The 13976-nt window shown below is 55.8% G+C and overlaps 1 protein-coding gene across 1 annotated transcript; it reads left to right on the forward strand.

The window, feature by feature from the left end:
* The first annotated feature begins 305 nt into the window (after nt 1–305).
* Nucleotides 306–6843, forward strand: ZP1 (zona pellucida glycoprotein 1). The gene is made up of 12 exons (XM_041004160.1): nt 306–486; nt 1577–1698; nt 1886–2180; nt 2282–2425; nt 2831–3018; nt 3106–3203; nt 4631–4758; nt 4841–5030; nt 5117–5261; nt 6210–6291; nt 6373–6462; nt 6716–6843. The coding sequence occupies exons 1-12, from the start codon at nt 306–308 to the stop codon at nt 6841–6843; spliced, it is 1791 nt and encodes a 596-aa protein (XP_040860094.1).
* Nucleotides 6844–13976: the final 7133 nt, after the last annotated feature.

The following is a 13976-nucleotide window of genomic DNA, read 5'->3' on the forward strand; positions in this document are numbered from 1 at the left end:
CAGCCTCATTCTTCTTGGGAGTCTTGCTCATCTCAGCTGCAAGGGGAAAGGCCAGGGTACATGCCCAGGGCGGCTGACCAGCCCCACAGAGTCCTGCTGGAAGGGTGCCTTCCCTTGCCTTTGAGCTAGGAGTTTCACCACAGCCCCTGACGGCCAGGTGGGTGTGCCCCCAGCTGGCTCCCCTTTCTCCTAAGCGGCTCCCACTTACTGCCTCCCTCATTTAAGGCCTGGCTGGGCTGGATGCTGGAGCAAGCGAGGTTGTGTGGAAGATGACTGTGTGGAATCAGCCAGCAGGAGCCTTCGCCATGGTCGCAGGTCTCCAGGTGGCCCTGCTACTGTTGGTGGTCACCTCCCTGGGGCTGAGTCAGCGGCCACCCCCTGAGCCCAGCCCCCCAGCCCTCCAGCACAGCTATGACTGTGGGAGCCGGGGCATGCAACTGCTGGTACCCCCCAGGCCAGGCCAGACTATCCGTTTCAAGGTGATGGGTGAGTACAGCCCAGGAGCCTGCCCCTGGAGCAGGTGCCAGCAAGAAGTGCAGGGGCTTCCCTCCTGCCTGTGGGTCCAGGCCCCAATCCCTCCCTCACCACATGATGGAGAAAGGGAGTTGCTGCCTTAATTTCCCTGATTTTGCCCTGAAAATTCTACCCCATGCATGTGCTCAGGCTGCACCTGGCCACCTTCTGAGGTGCAGGTGCCGAATCAGCAGGACCAGGGCAGGGCAGGGCAGGCTCTGCATTTGAACTGCACCAGTGGATGCTGCGGTGCTGGCCCACAGCCCACTCCCTGAGTAGCAGGAAGTTGCTGTGGCCTGGTGTCGAGCAGAGCGTGTGGGTTTGGAATCAGGGGTTTAAATCTGTACTTTCCAGGCTTCGAGATCTTAGGCAATCAACCTGGCTTCACTCATCTTCTCATCTATACTGTGAGAGGGACCACCCCAAGCTCCCCACATGCTCTGAGCAGGGAGGGGTGTGGAGCACTTGCTCACCTAGAGGGTGTCTTGGCTGCTCTGGGTTAACCACGGCAGCAGAATGGGGGGCGGGGAGGGAATGCCTAACAGGTGGCCCCAGGTGACTGCAGCAACCAGTTAAACTGAAGAACAGGCTCAGTTCTCTCTTTTTGTCTGTCTGCCTTCCCTTCTTCCTTCCTTCCATCAGGATTGCGCTGGACTAAACCAAACCCAGGGGCCCAAGTACTGCTTTCCCAGGTGTATTAGCAGGGAGCCGGATTGGAAGTGGAGCAGCCAGGACTTGAACCGGCACCCATATGAGATGCTGGTGTCACAGGCAAAGCCTCAGTGTGCTACACCACAGCACTGGCTGCTAGGCTCTGATCCTTCTACAAACGCCAGGGTGTCTGCCATCTTGGTCCTGTGTGTCCTTGTGTGTGCACCCACCTCCCCCTGTCTTCCCTCTGATCCTCAAACACCCACCCGCAGATCATGGAAAACCACGATTACAGGAAAGGATGCTCGGTGCCCATCAGGGTGTTCCCTTTCTCCTCTGCATCTTCCAGCCCACCTGCTGCAGCCCTCACTTCCCCCTTCAGCAGCCCTGCTCCCACTTCTTCTACCCACAGATGAATTTGGGAACCGGTTTGAGGTAGACAACTGCTCCATCTGCTACCACTGGGTCAGTTCTGAGCCCCAGGAACCTGCGGTCTTCTCAGCTGATTACAAAGGCTGCCACGTGCTGGAGAAGGTAGGGAGGGGCCGTTGGAGCAAGCACCCTCCAGGGCTGGAGCCCCAGTCACCCAGGGAGCTGGAGGATGAGGACACTAAGTCCTGGGCACAGGTCCTCCCCGGGGCCCACCATAAACCCAGCCCAGCTCTATCTGGGATGCTGGGGTGGCCTCACCCTGCTGCTCTGATCACTCTCCCACCTGCAGGACGGACGTGCCCACCTGAGGGTGTTCGTAGAAGCTGTGCTGCCCGACGGCCGAGTGGAGGTCGCATGGGAAGTTGTTTTGATCTGTCCCAAGCCGGACCACACCTGGACCCCCACCATGTCCCCATTTTCTACTCCTTCCCGCCCCTCCTTGGACCACAGCTTCCCCAGCTCACTGCACCTGGAGCACAGCTTCTGGCTTCCAGCAGCTGCTGAGCCCTCCCTGGGACCGAGACCCACCTTTACTACCCTGGTTCCAGTGGAACACTGGCAAGTGGACCAGCCAGATGCCATAGGTACACACAGCATCTGTGTATGTGGGGGCCCTCTGGCTGGAACACAGTGCCTTTGGCTGGTCTTGAGGGGCCACCTCTCACCAGCCTGTGCCTAACCCTAGGTAGCCATCTGCCCCAGGCACAGTGCCAAGTGGCCTCTGGACATATCCCCTGCATAGTGGACAGAAGCGCCAAGGAGGCCTGCGAGCAGGTTGGCTGCTGTTATGACCGTACCAAGGAGGTGCCCTGCTACTATGGCAACACAGGTATCAACTGGCACATGGAGCCCAGCCCTGGTCCCCTAGCTGAAGCTCAGCTTCCTGTGCAATGCCCTCCTCACATCCCCCAAGTGGATGGCAGAGGGCTCTTTAGACAGGCTGGCTGCACCTTCTGCTAGCCATCCAGGGGTCCTGAGAATAGATCTGTTGACTTTCTCATCTGAAACTTTCAGTTGGGGAGGGGAATGACAAAAGACCCTGTAAACCTGCTTGTGGGTGGTGGTCCATGGTGAGGAAGTTGGTTTCTCAAATCTGGCCTTAGTGGAGGGGAAGAGAGTTCAGGTCGCTAACCCCCAGGCTGAGGTCAAAAGAATGACTGCCATGCAGCCTGCGCCACGTCTGTTGCTTCATGCACGCACGCTAACCCAAGTCCCCTGCCTGCCTCTGTCCCAGCTACTCTTCAGTGTTTCCGAAATGGTTCCTTCACCTTGGTCGTGTCCCGAGAAATGGCCCTGGCACACAGAATCACCCTGGCCAACATCCACCTGGCCTATGCCCCCAGCCGCTGCCCCCCAGCCCAGAAGACCAATACTTTCGTGGTCTTCCATGCCCCCCTCACCCACTGTGGTACCACAGTCCAGGTAGGAGCGGGGACCCGGGGGAGGGGAGCTGTGGGCGCTGTTGGTCATGCCCCTGGGAAGCCCTCAGCCAGCTGTCTCCTCCCACAGGTGACTGGGAGGCAGCTCATCTATGAGAATCAGCTGGAGTCCGACATCGACATCCAGAAGGGACCACAGGGCTCCGTCACACGGGACAGCTCCTTCCAGTGAGCAGACCCTCCTCTTGACAGACCTGGCGGTGGGCTTGGGTATGAGGGATGTGCAGGAGAGCCTAGCACTGGCTCTGGAGCCAGCTGGGTTCAAATCCAGGCTCTGCTAGCAGCTGGCCCTGCAGGCTGCGCAATTCCCGACGGTCCTAGCGGGCAGGGGAAGAAGCTCCCTGATGGGCTGATGTCGGCAGTAAGTCTGTCCAGGACTGGCAACCAGGGCTTGGCTAGAAACCCACAGCAGGCCCCAGAGGACTGGAGTCCCTGAAAGGGCTGCCTTCAGCCCGCCTCCACCAGCTCAGGCTGTTGCTGCCTCCTGCTCTTGGCTTGGGAAGCCTGACAAGGCAGAGGCTACCTCGGGCTGTAGCCATCTGAGGCTGACACGGTGGAGGTGGGGTAGAGTCCCTCATCCCACGAGCCCAGAAGTTAGTGGGGCTGACCCCAATGGACTGTCCTTGTCACGCTGCCCCTGTGAGTAGGAACAAGGCGCCAGGCTCAGCTTGCTTCCTGCAACAGACAGAGCTAAGGCATGAGCCGTTGGTGTGTGGGAGTTCTGGGCTTGCCGCTACATGGAGGCCCAAGTGTCCCCTCGCTGCTGCATGCGGGGGGACTAGGGTCAGGGTTTAAGTGTCTTTGGCATGAAAACATTAAGTAGCTTTGGGCTGGGAGGGAGATGGACAAGTTTACCTGGTGCTCTAGGTCCTTGGCTGTGGGAGTGGCCTGGTGGGGCAGAAGGAAGGGAGCACAGCTGGGGCCCGCTAGGACCAAGCAGGTGCGGTCCGGGGCCGCTAGGACCAAGCAGGTGCGGTCCGGGACCTCTGGAGCAGAGGCCACTTCTGCATACCTACCCAGGAGTGTGGCGCCGAGGCCTGTGACGCAGACCCAGGATGCAGGGGCAGGCTGACCACAAACAAAGCACAATGAGACCCTGGAAGGTGACCTCCTTCCTCACTCAGCTCTCACTGAGCCCTTGGAGGGAGGTCGTGGTCACCATCTCACAAGCAAGGGAATGGAGGCTGAGCTCTAACAATTTAGCCTGCAAGTGGAGGTGGAGGGGTGATTCAGACAACAGAGCTCCTGGGCCAGCTGTGCGGCTGCCCAAGGGAACCAGGTATCCCAACAAAACGGGCAGCTGCAGGCAGCACGGTCAAGCCAAGGAGGCATCCCCCAATCCTCCTGGGACTCCTCGTCCTCTTAATCCTACACAAACCTGGAGCCAAGGTCTCCACTAACAAGCTGAAGATATCCTGAGCAGGTCAGATGGGCAGTGGATGGAGCAGGGTGAGCTGTCTACTGCCCTGTGATGGCTTAGGGAACATCCCCACCCTGCCAGCCAGGACATCACTGGCTGTTATGTCTGGGCAGTTGGTACCTCATCAACTAAGGAATCAGCAGATTCATTCTGTGTCTTCACCCCCATTCTTCAGGCTTCACATCCGCTGTATCTTCAATGCCAGTGACTTCCTGCCCATCCAGGCAGATGTCTTCTCGCCCCCATCGCCTGCCCCTGTGACTCAGTCTGGCCCCTTGCGGCTGGAGCTACGGATTGCCAAGGGTATGGTGGCCCCACTTTCTTTCCTGGCTGCTACTCCCCCAGTGCTCAGCCAGCCCCAGGCTCACAGGTCTCTCTCCTGTAGATGAGACATTTAGCTCCTTCTACGAGGAGGGGGACTATCCCCTGGTGAGGCTGCTCCGGGAGCCGGTGCACGTGGAGGTGCGACTGTTGCAGAGGACAGACCCCAGGCTGGTGCTGCTTCTACACCAGTGCTGGGCCACTCCTGGTGCCAACCCCTTCCAGCAGCCCCAGTGGCCCCTCCTGAAAGATGGGTGAGTGGTGGCCCAGATGTCCCGAAGGTTCCTGCCCACGTGCCTTGCCTCCCAGAGGCAGCCACCCTGACTGCTGTCCTTCCCAGGTGTCCGTTCAAAGGCGACAGCTACAGAACGCAAGTGGTGGCCTTAGACAGGGCAGCGCTGCCCTTCTGGTCTCACTACCAACGTTTCACGGTGGCCACCTTCACCCTCCTGGATTCTGTTGCTCAGAGAGCCCTCAGGGGACAGGTAGGAAAAGCCTGCGCTCCCTGTGTCTGGCTCATGCTGAGTGGGGATAAGGAGCTGCCAGGTTTTCCCAGCATTCTGCGAGCTGACAGAGGTCTCAGGATAGGGGTTGACTTGACTCAGCAAGGTAGCAGACACAGGGTCCTCTCGGCTTCAGGTCAGGCGGAAGGCAGCTGCCAACGGTGGTTACAACTGACCAGGAACCCGGATGCCAGTGAGCATTCCAGGGTGGTGGTCTCATTTCTGATTCTAGAAATGTGTTTAACGTGTCTGTGCTTTGGAGTATTTGTAACATGGTGGACTTTCCAGGAGGCAGAAGTAGGTGGACTGAGGGTACATGTGGGCGATCCATGGGACAACGCCATTGGCCCCACAAATGTCACACGTGTGGTTTATCTCTCACACATGCACGGCTCCCTACTTATCTTGGCTGTGGCTGCCTCTTGAGCCAGCCCTGTAGGATGGGGGCACCTGTGGGTGGGGCCCACTGGGTGTATGGTCAGGTCAAATCCTCCTGCTGCTACCCCTCTGCACCCAGCTTACCCTGCCTTCATGTTTCTGGAAGCCTGCTGTCCTCTGTCTTCCCTCTGCTCCTGGTCTCTGAGGCCCAGAGGGAGAAAGGCCACAAACCTTTGTACTCTGGCCAAGCCCTGTCTGTCTCCCTGAAATCGGCTGTCTGGGCAGAAGGCGATCTCCAGAGCCTCATGGTGGGGCAGGAGGCAGCATGGGTGGAGCAGGCTGAGGGCTAGGGGCTCCACCAGGTGCCCCAGTTCCTGCCTGTGAGGCCCTGTAGGTAGACTCGGATCCTGGGAGGAGGGAAGCGATGGCATGTGGTTCTGTACCCCGTTGGCACAGGCAGCAGCCTCCTGGCTCCCACGTGTTTGCCCCAAGGCCTCTGGCCCAGGGGCACTGAGCGAGTCCCACACCTTGGCATTCTCCTCCATACACCAGGTCTACTTCTTCTGCAGTGCCTCGGCCTGCCACCCCTCGGGGCTGGAGACCTGCTCGGCTGCGTGTCGTTTGGGGACTGCACGTGAGTCTGGGGACATGGCCTGGGCTCTGGGCCACAGGGGCTGGACAGGGCAGCCCAGACTCCCACTATTCCCTGGTACAGGGCGCCGACGATCCTCCGTGAGACCCTTGGACATTGTAAGCTCTCCAGGGCCGGTGGGCTTCCAGGACTCTGCCAAGCAAGAGCCCACAGGTAGGAGGTCTTATGGACTGCCCACAAGACCTTGGCCCTCCAGGACTGTTGACAAAACGAGGAAGGTCCAGCCATGGTCAGGTCAAAAGGTGATGCAATTGTTTTCAAAGGGAAACTAAGCCAAGATAGCTGAGGTTACCTTATCTGCAGAGGGTGGGGCCGCTGCAGGTCGGCCTGGGGTCTGGTGTGCAGGGGAGTGGCCAAGGGGGCTGCACCCAACACTGCCATCTGTCACAACCCTTCTCTCTGGCAGGCTCCGGCAGCGTCTCCAGCCTGAAGCCTCTGCTCTGGGCTGCCCTGGTGCCACTGGCTGCTGCCCTCGTCCTGGGGGTCGGTGTCTTTGTGGGCCTGAAAGCTCCAGTAAGATCAGAAACTCAATAAAGCAGTTTCAACCTACCAAAGACAAATGTGAGAAGCTGTTTGTGACAAACTGAACAGAAAACGTTTTCTTCTGAGAACTCGGTTCCTTACAGCAGGAACACAGCGTGTCGCCTCACCACGGGGATAGCCACCTTCTGAGAAACATTGGGCAATTTTACCTTTGTGCAAACATCAGCATGCACTTATACAAACCCAGAGGCAGCAGGTCAGTCGCTGGAGGAAGCCTCTTGATGAGGTCAGAGAACTGGGTAAACACAAGATGGGCAAGGCTGTGCTGGCCCAACATGACCTAGTGCTTGACGGTAAAGCTTTGCAGGTCGCGTTAAGAATAAAGAATAAATACCAACACTAAGGTCACCAAGTTGCACACTTACAGTGGCATATGTGGCTCCTTAGGTGCTGTCCACTTGCATAACCGTCAGTGTGCCAGGCTGGTCTCTACCACCAGCCCCATACTAGGAAGAAGACGCTGTGCTAGGACACAGCGACAGCTGTGACAAAACTAAGTGATGGTTTTTCTTTTTCTGCTTCACCCTCTTATGGGACAATCATCCTGCCAGTTGCACTGTTGGCTAAAACACGTGACTGTACTTAATATACACCACACCCTGGGGAGGGACTCGTGTCCTCTGAGGCTGCATTCGGAGATGACCTTCTCGGCAAGGGGAGGTGGCGGTCCAGGCATAGAGCAGCGGAAGGCTAAAGGCATTGCTGAGTCAAAGAACAGCCATGGCTTAGTGGTAGGTGTCTGGCAAGAACTAGCACCCCAAGAGGGCACATCAGCTGGTGGGGCATCCTCACAGCACCTGCTGTGGCTGCCGGAGTTCCTAGGGACCAAGGAGCTAAGCCTGAGTGGAGGGAGCTCCCCCAGTGCCTCCTTGGAGCCTGCCAGGTACACTAGGAAGCTGGGTAGCACTTGCTCCTCCCGCAGCTCCCAGGACAGGGCCACCGGGCAGGTCAGCACCGGCACATGCTGTGCTGCTGATCTGCCTGTCCATGTTGGCACCGGCCTTCTTTGACATGGCAGCAGGGACCCTTCCAGTCTAACATATGGATCTCCCGTGATGGGTTCAGGAGCAGATGGGACGACCAAGCAGGGCTCAGCCTTGGAGGACTGGGAAGATGCTCACAGGGAAGCCTGAGCTTGGCTTTGGAAGAGTACAAAAGCAATGAAGGTGCTCAAGTCCGCCATGGACCCTCGTGCTGCACAAAATATCTTCTGACAAACACACACATATACGCCCCTCTGGCCTACACTGTTTTCTGTCTTCATGTTCCCAAGCCAAGCAACCTACATTACAATCTCTGCTTCTTTATTATAACTATTTTGATAATCTTATAGTTAAGGGTGCAAAGGGTCAAGGGCTATAGGAAAGTGGATAAGACCACTGTTTCCACATTTTTTTGGTTTTGTTTTTTTCTGTATCTGGGGTAAGCGGGGAGATAAAGGGAGAAACTACACCCACCCTCCCAACGATCCCAGGATCCCCAACATGGGGTTTGCTTAAAGGGCACTGTTCAAGTGGTTTTCATAGTTCAGTAGCTCTGAATTGCTGCTGATCTTGCCACACCAATCACAACGAAGTCTTCCAGAATCCACTGGCTGACCTTGTCCACCTTAGAGTCTCCATTTGCCCGGATATTCACTGCCAACATGTGGCTGGGGTAGTTGATCAATCTGTTCTGTCCTCTGTCCTCGTTGTGGTACCAGGTGTCCTCTGCAGGCTCTAGTGTACTGCCATATCCCCTGTGTGCTTCTAGATATGCTGTCCACTGCTCTGTCTGAGCCACTAAGGGGCCCAGCTCGGACACATGCACTCCACAGTCAGACCGTGGAACCTGCACTTCTCTTCATGGTTGGGGTTCTGAATCCAGTAGTTCAGTTGGAGGGATCCCAGACCTGATTCTTGTGTGTGCATGCCAGTATAGGGTCTGGCACAGTGCGTTGCCCTAATCAGCTTATGCACATGCTGGTGGTTGCAATTGCTGGGTCAGTTCTGTTTCCAGCCTTGTCTTCCACACGAAGCAATGGTGTTTCAGTCCAGCCCAATCCTGTCCACCACACTCGGCCCTCCCGCAAACCAGCCTAGTCGGAGTGACCCACAGCAACCCTCACCAGTCCTGCCCCCTGCCCTGCCCCGGCGTGGCAGCAGTGGCTGTGGCCAGGGCCCCAAGCATTGAGTTCGACCTGGCTTGGGCATCCCCAGAAGCCACCAGCCCTAAGGTTGAACTTCCCTAGACCCCTCCTGCTGCCAAGAAGGTAGTGCCTGGTATGATCTTTGCTTCTTACTAGCTGTGCAACATTCAGTGTGCTGGTAAACTTACCTGGTTCTCAGTTATCCTTATCCATCTATGGGACAAAATGTGTTAACTGATAATATTCAGAGTTGCATGTCAGTTAATCAACGTTTACTGAATGTAATTATTGACTAGAGTTTCTCTTCCTGCCCCAAATCTGGTGCTTACCTAGTCTTTTTGTTGCTTGTGTGAGCACACACTTACTAGGTGCTCTTCTGCGATGCTCCTGCAAGTGACTCCACCGTCTCCCTCTGGCTTTCCAGCACACAGAGGGATGGAGCTTTTCATAAGTAACCATGATCAACATTCAAACTGTGTACACATTTCTGTCAACAGGTCCAGGCTCAAGGATTCTGTTCGCAGAAGAACAGCGACGAGCACTGGGCTGCCAGGCTCCCCGCGCTTCCTCCACAGGGAAGCAGGCTAAGATGGTACTTTCCTGGGTATCAAAATCTAGCACGAATGTGGTCCCATTAGAATGCCTTCTCTCCCCTTCACCTCCAGGTGCGATCCGGGGGCACCTGGGCCCCCAGAGCACTTGGGTCAGATGTGCTGGGGATGATAACAAGTCAGGTTTGCTGACCTGCGGCAGGAAGCAGTGCTGCTCCTTCCTGCTCGAGGCCCCGCAGGTTTTATCTCTTCCTGCGCCGTGGGCTACAGACCCCCACCTTCCGCTCTCTGCCCCCTTCTCCCACACGCACACCCTGTGCACCCAAACCAAATAAATTCCCAGTACTGTGCCCTACATACCTGTCAGCCTGTCCCTGCAGCTCCTTAAAGCGCAGTTCTACATCCAGACATTTTTACAAGGGCATTTCATTGTAAAAGTGCCACTTCTAGTCCCCCAGTAGGAAGACTAGATTCTTGGGTCAATCTTCTGAAGGAAGCAAATACAAATGCCAGGTTAGAAATCCTGAAAATATATTTAAATAGCTGCTGAACATGAGAGAAGGCGGGAGAGGCAGGTGGATAAGCCAAAAACGATAGAGCAAAACTCTGGGAAGAAAAGCAGCTCCTATTTCAGGAACGTGTGTGGCATCCTGGGGACAGCAAGCTCCTGCGTCTCTAGGCCAGGGAGAGGCCAGGGAGGCACACAGCAAACCCAGGACCTGCAGGTGACACATCGGCTAGACGCAGACACGGGTCTCCAAACAAGCCCGGGTCCCTGAGGGCTCAATGCAAGGCTGAAGAATCCAACCCACTGTGCGACACAGGCACCAATGAATTCTGCCTAGCTTGATGCATGTGCTGGGTGGACGTAGGTGACTCCTGAACAGTCCCTTTGCTTACGGGGTCCAACTTCTTCAGAAGCAGGACCCTCAAGAGTTTCATGTATGAGAAAACCCCTCAAGGGAGGAATCCAACTGAAAGCAGCCCCCAGCTTGAAGCAGGACCAGGTGCAAACCCTGTCAGAGGATGTGATGTTAGCTTAGGCTTCTCACAATTCTCACAAAATTACAACCCAGTAGGGGGGCTGCAGGGAGCTCCCCTGCTGGGCCCCCACTCCCACTGGTGAGGATGAGAGCTGGGATGGGGGCAGACCAGGCTGGGCAGGGCTACACCACCTGTTGGCTTGCATGTAAGCTGGGTCAGGAACAAGCCAGGCTAGGCGGACTGTACCTACTGGTACATGCATAAGCCAGAGTGGGTGTGGGTTGATTGGGCTTTGCTACAGCATCAGCTGGCAGATGCTGGCACAGGGGGCAAACTCTGTCGAGCTCAACTGCAGTGCCACCTGGAGAGTGCAAGATCCAGGAGTGGGAGTGGGTCCAGTAGGAAAACAGTGGGTACCTCCCTCTTGGGTTGCCATTTTGACTGGTGAGCATGAGAACCAGGATTGGGGCAGGCATGACTAGATACAGTGGCACCCACCGGCACGAGTGTGACCTGGATAGTAGGGCTGGTTGGGTTGAACTAGCTTCAGTGCCTATTGACACATATGAGAGCTTAATGGGATGTGGAACAGACTGGACCAGTCTGCTGTACATACTGGCAAGCACAGGAACCAGGGAGGGGATGGGAAAGCGAGGGTTATTATGGGTCACGGATCACTCCGACTAGGCTGCAGTTCCCACTGGTTTGCATAAGGGCCGAGTGTGTGGTGGGCAGGATTAGGATGGACTGCAACACCCAGTGCTTCGTGTGGAAGACAAGGCTGCAGACAACTGACCAGTGTGCGTCAAGGCCAATCTGGGGGACAGACTGTGCCGGACGCTGTACTGGCATGCACACCCAAGAACCAGGTCTGGGATCACCTCAGATGGAGTTCTCTGAGAAACTTGACCTACCATGTCACCAAACCAGTCCTCAAATAATTAGAAAAAAAAAAAATTTTTTTTTCATTAAAAGCAAGCAAGCAAGCCTAATATTGAACAAGCCAAACAAAGTAGACCAGATTATTTCATCATAAAAAACAAACAGCTCCAATGCAACTGTAAAATTACACGGAAAAACAGAGGGACACCAAAGCCGATTTCTGAGTAGGGTTTTCTCTGCCTGGGAGAGGGCTACTTGTGGGCAAGTAGAGCGAGGACTCGAATTGTCCCTTCAGCTACCCAGTGCCTAGGCTGGTTCTTATTCTTCAAATGCTAGGTATTTGCTAGGTTCACACAATTTAAAAAAAAAAAAAACTTTTGGACCCAGCACAGTAGCCTAGCAGCTAAAGTCCTCACCTTGAATGTGCCGGGATCCCATAAGGGTGCAGGTTCTAATCCCGGCGGCTGTGCTTCCCACCCAACTCCCTGCTTGTAGTCTGGGAAAGCAGTGGAGGACGGCCCAAAGCTTTGGGACCCTGTACCCACATGGGAGACCCGGAAAGAAGTTCCTGGCTCCTGGCTTCGGATTGGCTTAGCTCCAGCTATTGTGGCCACTTGCGAAGTAAGTCAGCAGAAGGAAGATCTTCCTCTCTGTCTCTCCTCCCCTGTGTATCTGACTTTGCAATAAAACCTTTACAATGCAGGTTAAAGATCTTTGACTTCCTGCTCCCACCTGCCACGCGCACTCCGGGAAGCTCCTCCCACCACCTCGCTGCCCTGCTGCCCGCCCAGCCCAGGGTCCCGGGAACCTGCCCTCGTCCCACACAGGATGTGTGGCTGCCGGCACCTCTTCCTGGCGTCACTCACCCCACTCCGTGAGTCTGCCCTGTGCCCACCCAGGGAACTTGTACTGTTTCTAAACGCGGCCGCCTCCTCTCTGCTACCCCGATCTCGTTTTCTAACCAGCTGCAGGAGCGCCCTCACGTCACAACTCCAGCCCCACGCTGTCTGTCTGCAGACTTCTGCTTCCCCATCTAGATTAGGCCGCAGCCACTTTGTCATCCAGGCATAATGACGGAAGACAGAGCCAGTCCAAACCTTTATGTCATGGATGGGAAGTACTGAAGGCCGCCGTAACCCCTCGCAGGCCCAGGGCTTCCAGTGCAGCCAGAAGCAGGCAGAGCGGTCGCCAGCGTGCACCGCACACGTCAGTTCACGCAGGCCTCAGCAGCCCTGAGCGCATCTTCAGATGCAGAAACAGCCAGACGCACACTCCGGCGAGCTGCACAAGGCTTGCAGACTCCACGCAGAGCCCTGACTCTCCCAAGAAGCTACGGCGCGGCTAGCAGCTGCCCACACCTCTTAGCTGATGACGGGATAACCAAACGGCTTCAAGTCCCAGCTCTGTGAGTTCCTGGGTGGTCTTAAGCCCATTTCCTCACCCAGAGAGGGTGGATAATAACGCCTTCTGGCAGCAGCAACAGCACCCTGCGTCCCCAGAGGAGCTCCACCACTCAGGCTATTAGGGAGACGAGTGTAGCTACACTGCCCCCCAGGGGACCTCTCTGGTTAGTGCCCCAAAGTCAAGAACAATACCTTCAAGAGGGACAGGGGAAGTAAGATGCCAATAACCACAGATACTTTCCCTTCGGACCCTCGGGACTACCGCAAAGCTCATTAGCTCAACAATGAGCCTAACAAGATGAGCCCTTTAACATCTACCAATCCCAGAGTTCTGATATTGTGGCACAGTGGCCTAAGCTACTGCCTGTGATGCTGGCATCTCATATGGACACTGGCTTCTACTTGTGGTCATCTGCTGGTTTCTGCTTGGCCCAATCCTGACTATTGTGGTCATTTGGGGAGGAATGAATAGGTGGAAAAAAACTGTCTCCTCCCCTCCACCTCTTTCAAAAAAAAAAAATCTGTAAAAACAAAACTAACAGTTCAATCAAGAAATGGTATCTGTCCAATAAATTACGCAGAAAACATGGCACTTGTTTATGATGGAATACTACTCAGGCACGAAAAGGTTAAAATGTTGCCATTTGCAAAAACATGGCTGGACCTGGAGGTCGCTACGCCAAGTGAGGCGAGCCAAGCACAGACAGGCTTCGTGGGACCAACACTCTAACGCAGCCATACAGTGGGGTGGCCGTGCTGGTCGGGCACTGTGCATGGCATTCAGGGCATTCAGAGCACCACAAAGCGGTGCTCAGCGCTGGCAGAGGAACAGTCGTGACATCACTGCATAACACACACAGGTACAGTTCTTGAGCGCCTCCCTCGGCGGTTGCCCTGAAACGGGAGATCTTAAGAACGGGCATTGGAAGGCACCTAGCTCTGGGGCCTCGGAGGGCGTCAGGAGTATGCTGGCACTGGGGCCTCCCCGCCACCACAGCGCCCTTAGCCAGCCTCTATTGTCACAGCTTTGCCTACTGCTTCAGTGGAACAGAATACTGGGTCTTAAAAAAAAAAAAACAAAAACAAAAAATCATAGTACCTCAGAGGGGCTGGCACTGTGACACAGTGGGTAAAGCCACTGGCTGTGGTGCTGGCATCCCTGTCTGCTCCCTGCTG

Source organism: Ochotona curzoniae, unplaced genomic scaffold (assembly GCF_017591425.1).
Source record: "Ochotona curzoniae isolate NIBS_2020 unplaced genomic scaffold, NIBS_Ocur_1.0 scaffold_3171, whole genome shotgun sequence".
Lineage (NCBI taxonomy): Eukaryota > Metazoa > Chordata > Mammalia > Lagomorpha > Ochotonidae > Ochotona > Ochotona curzoniae.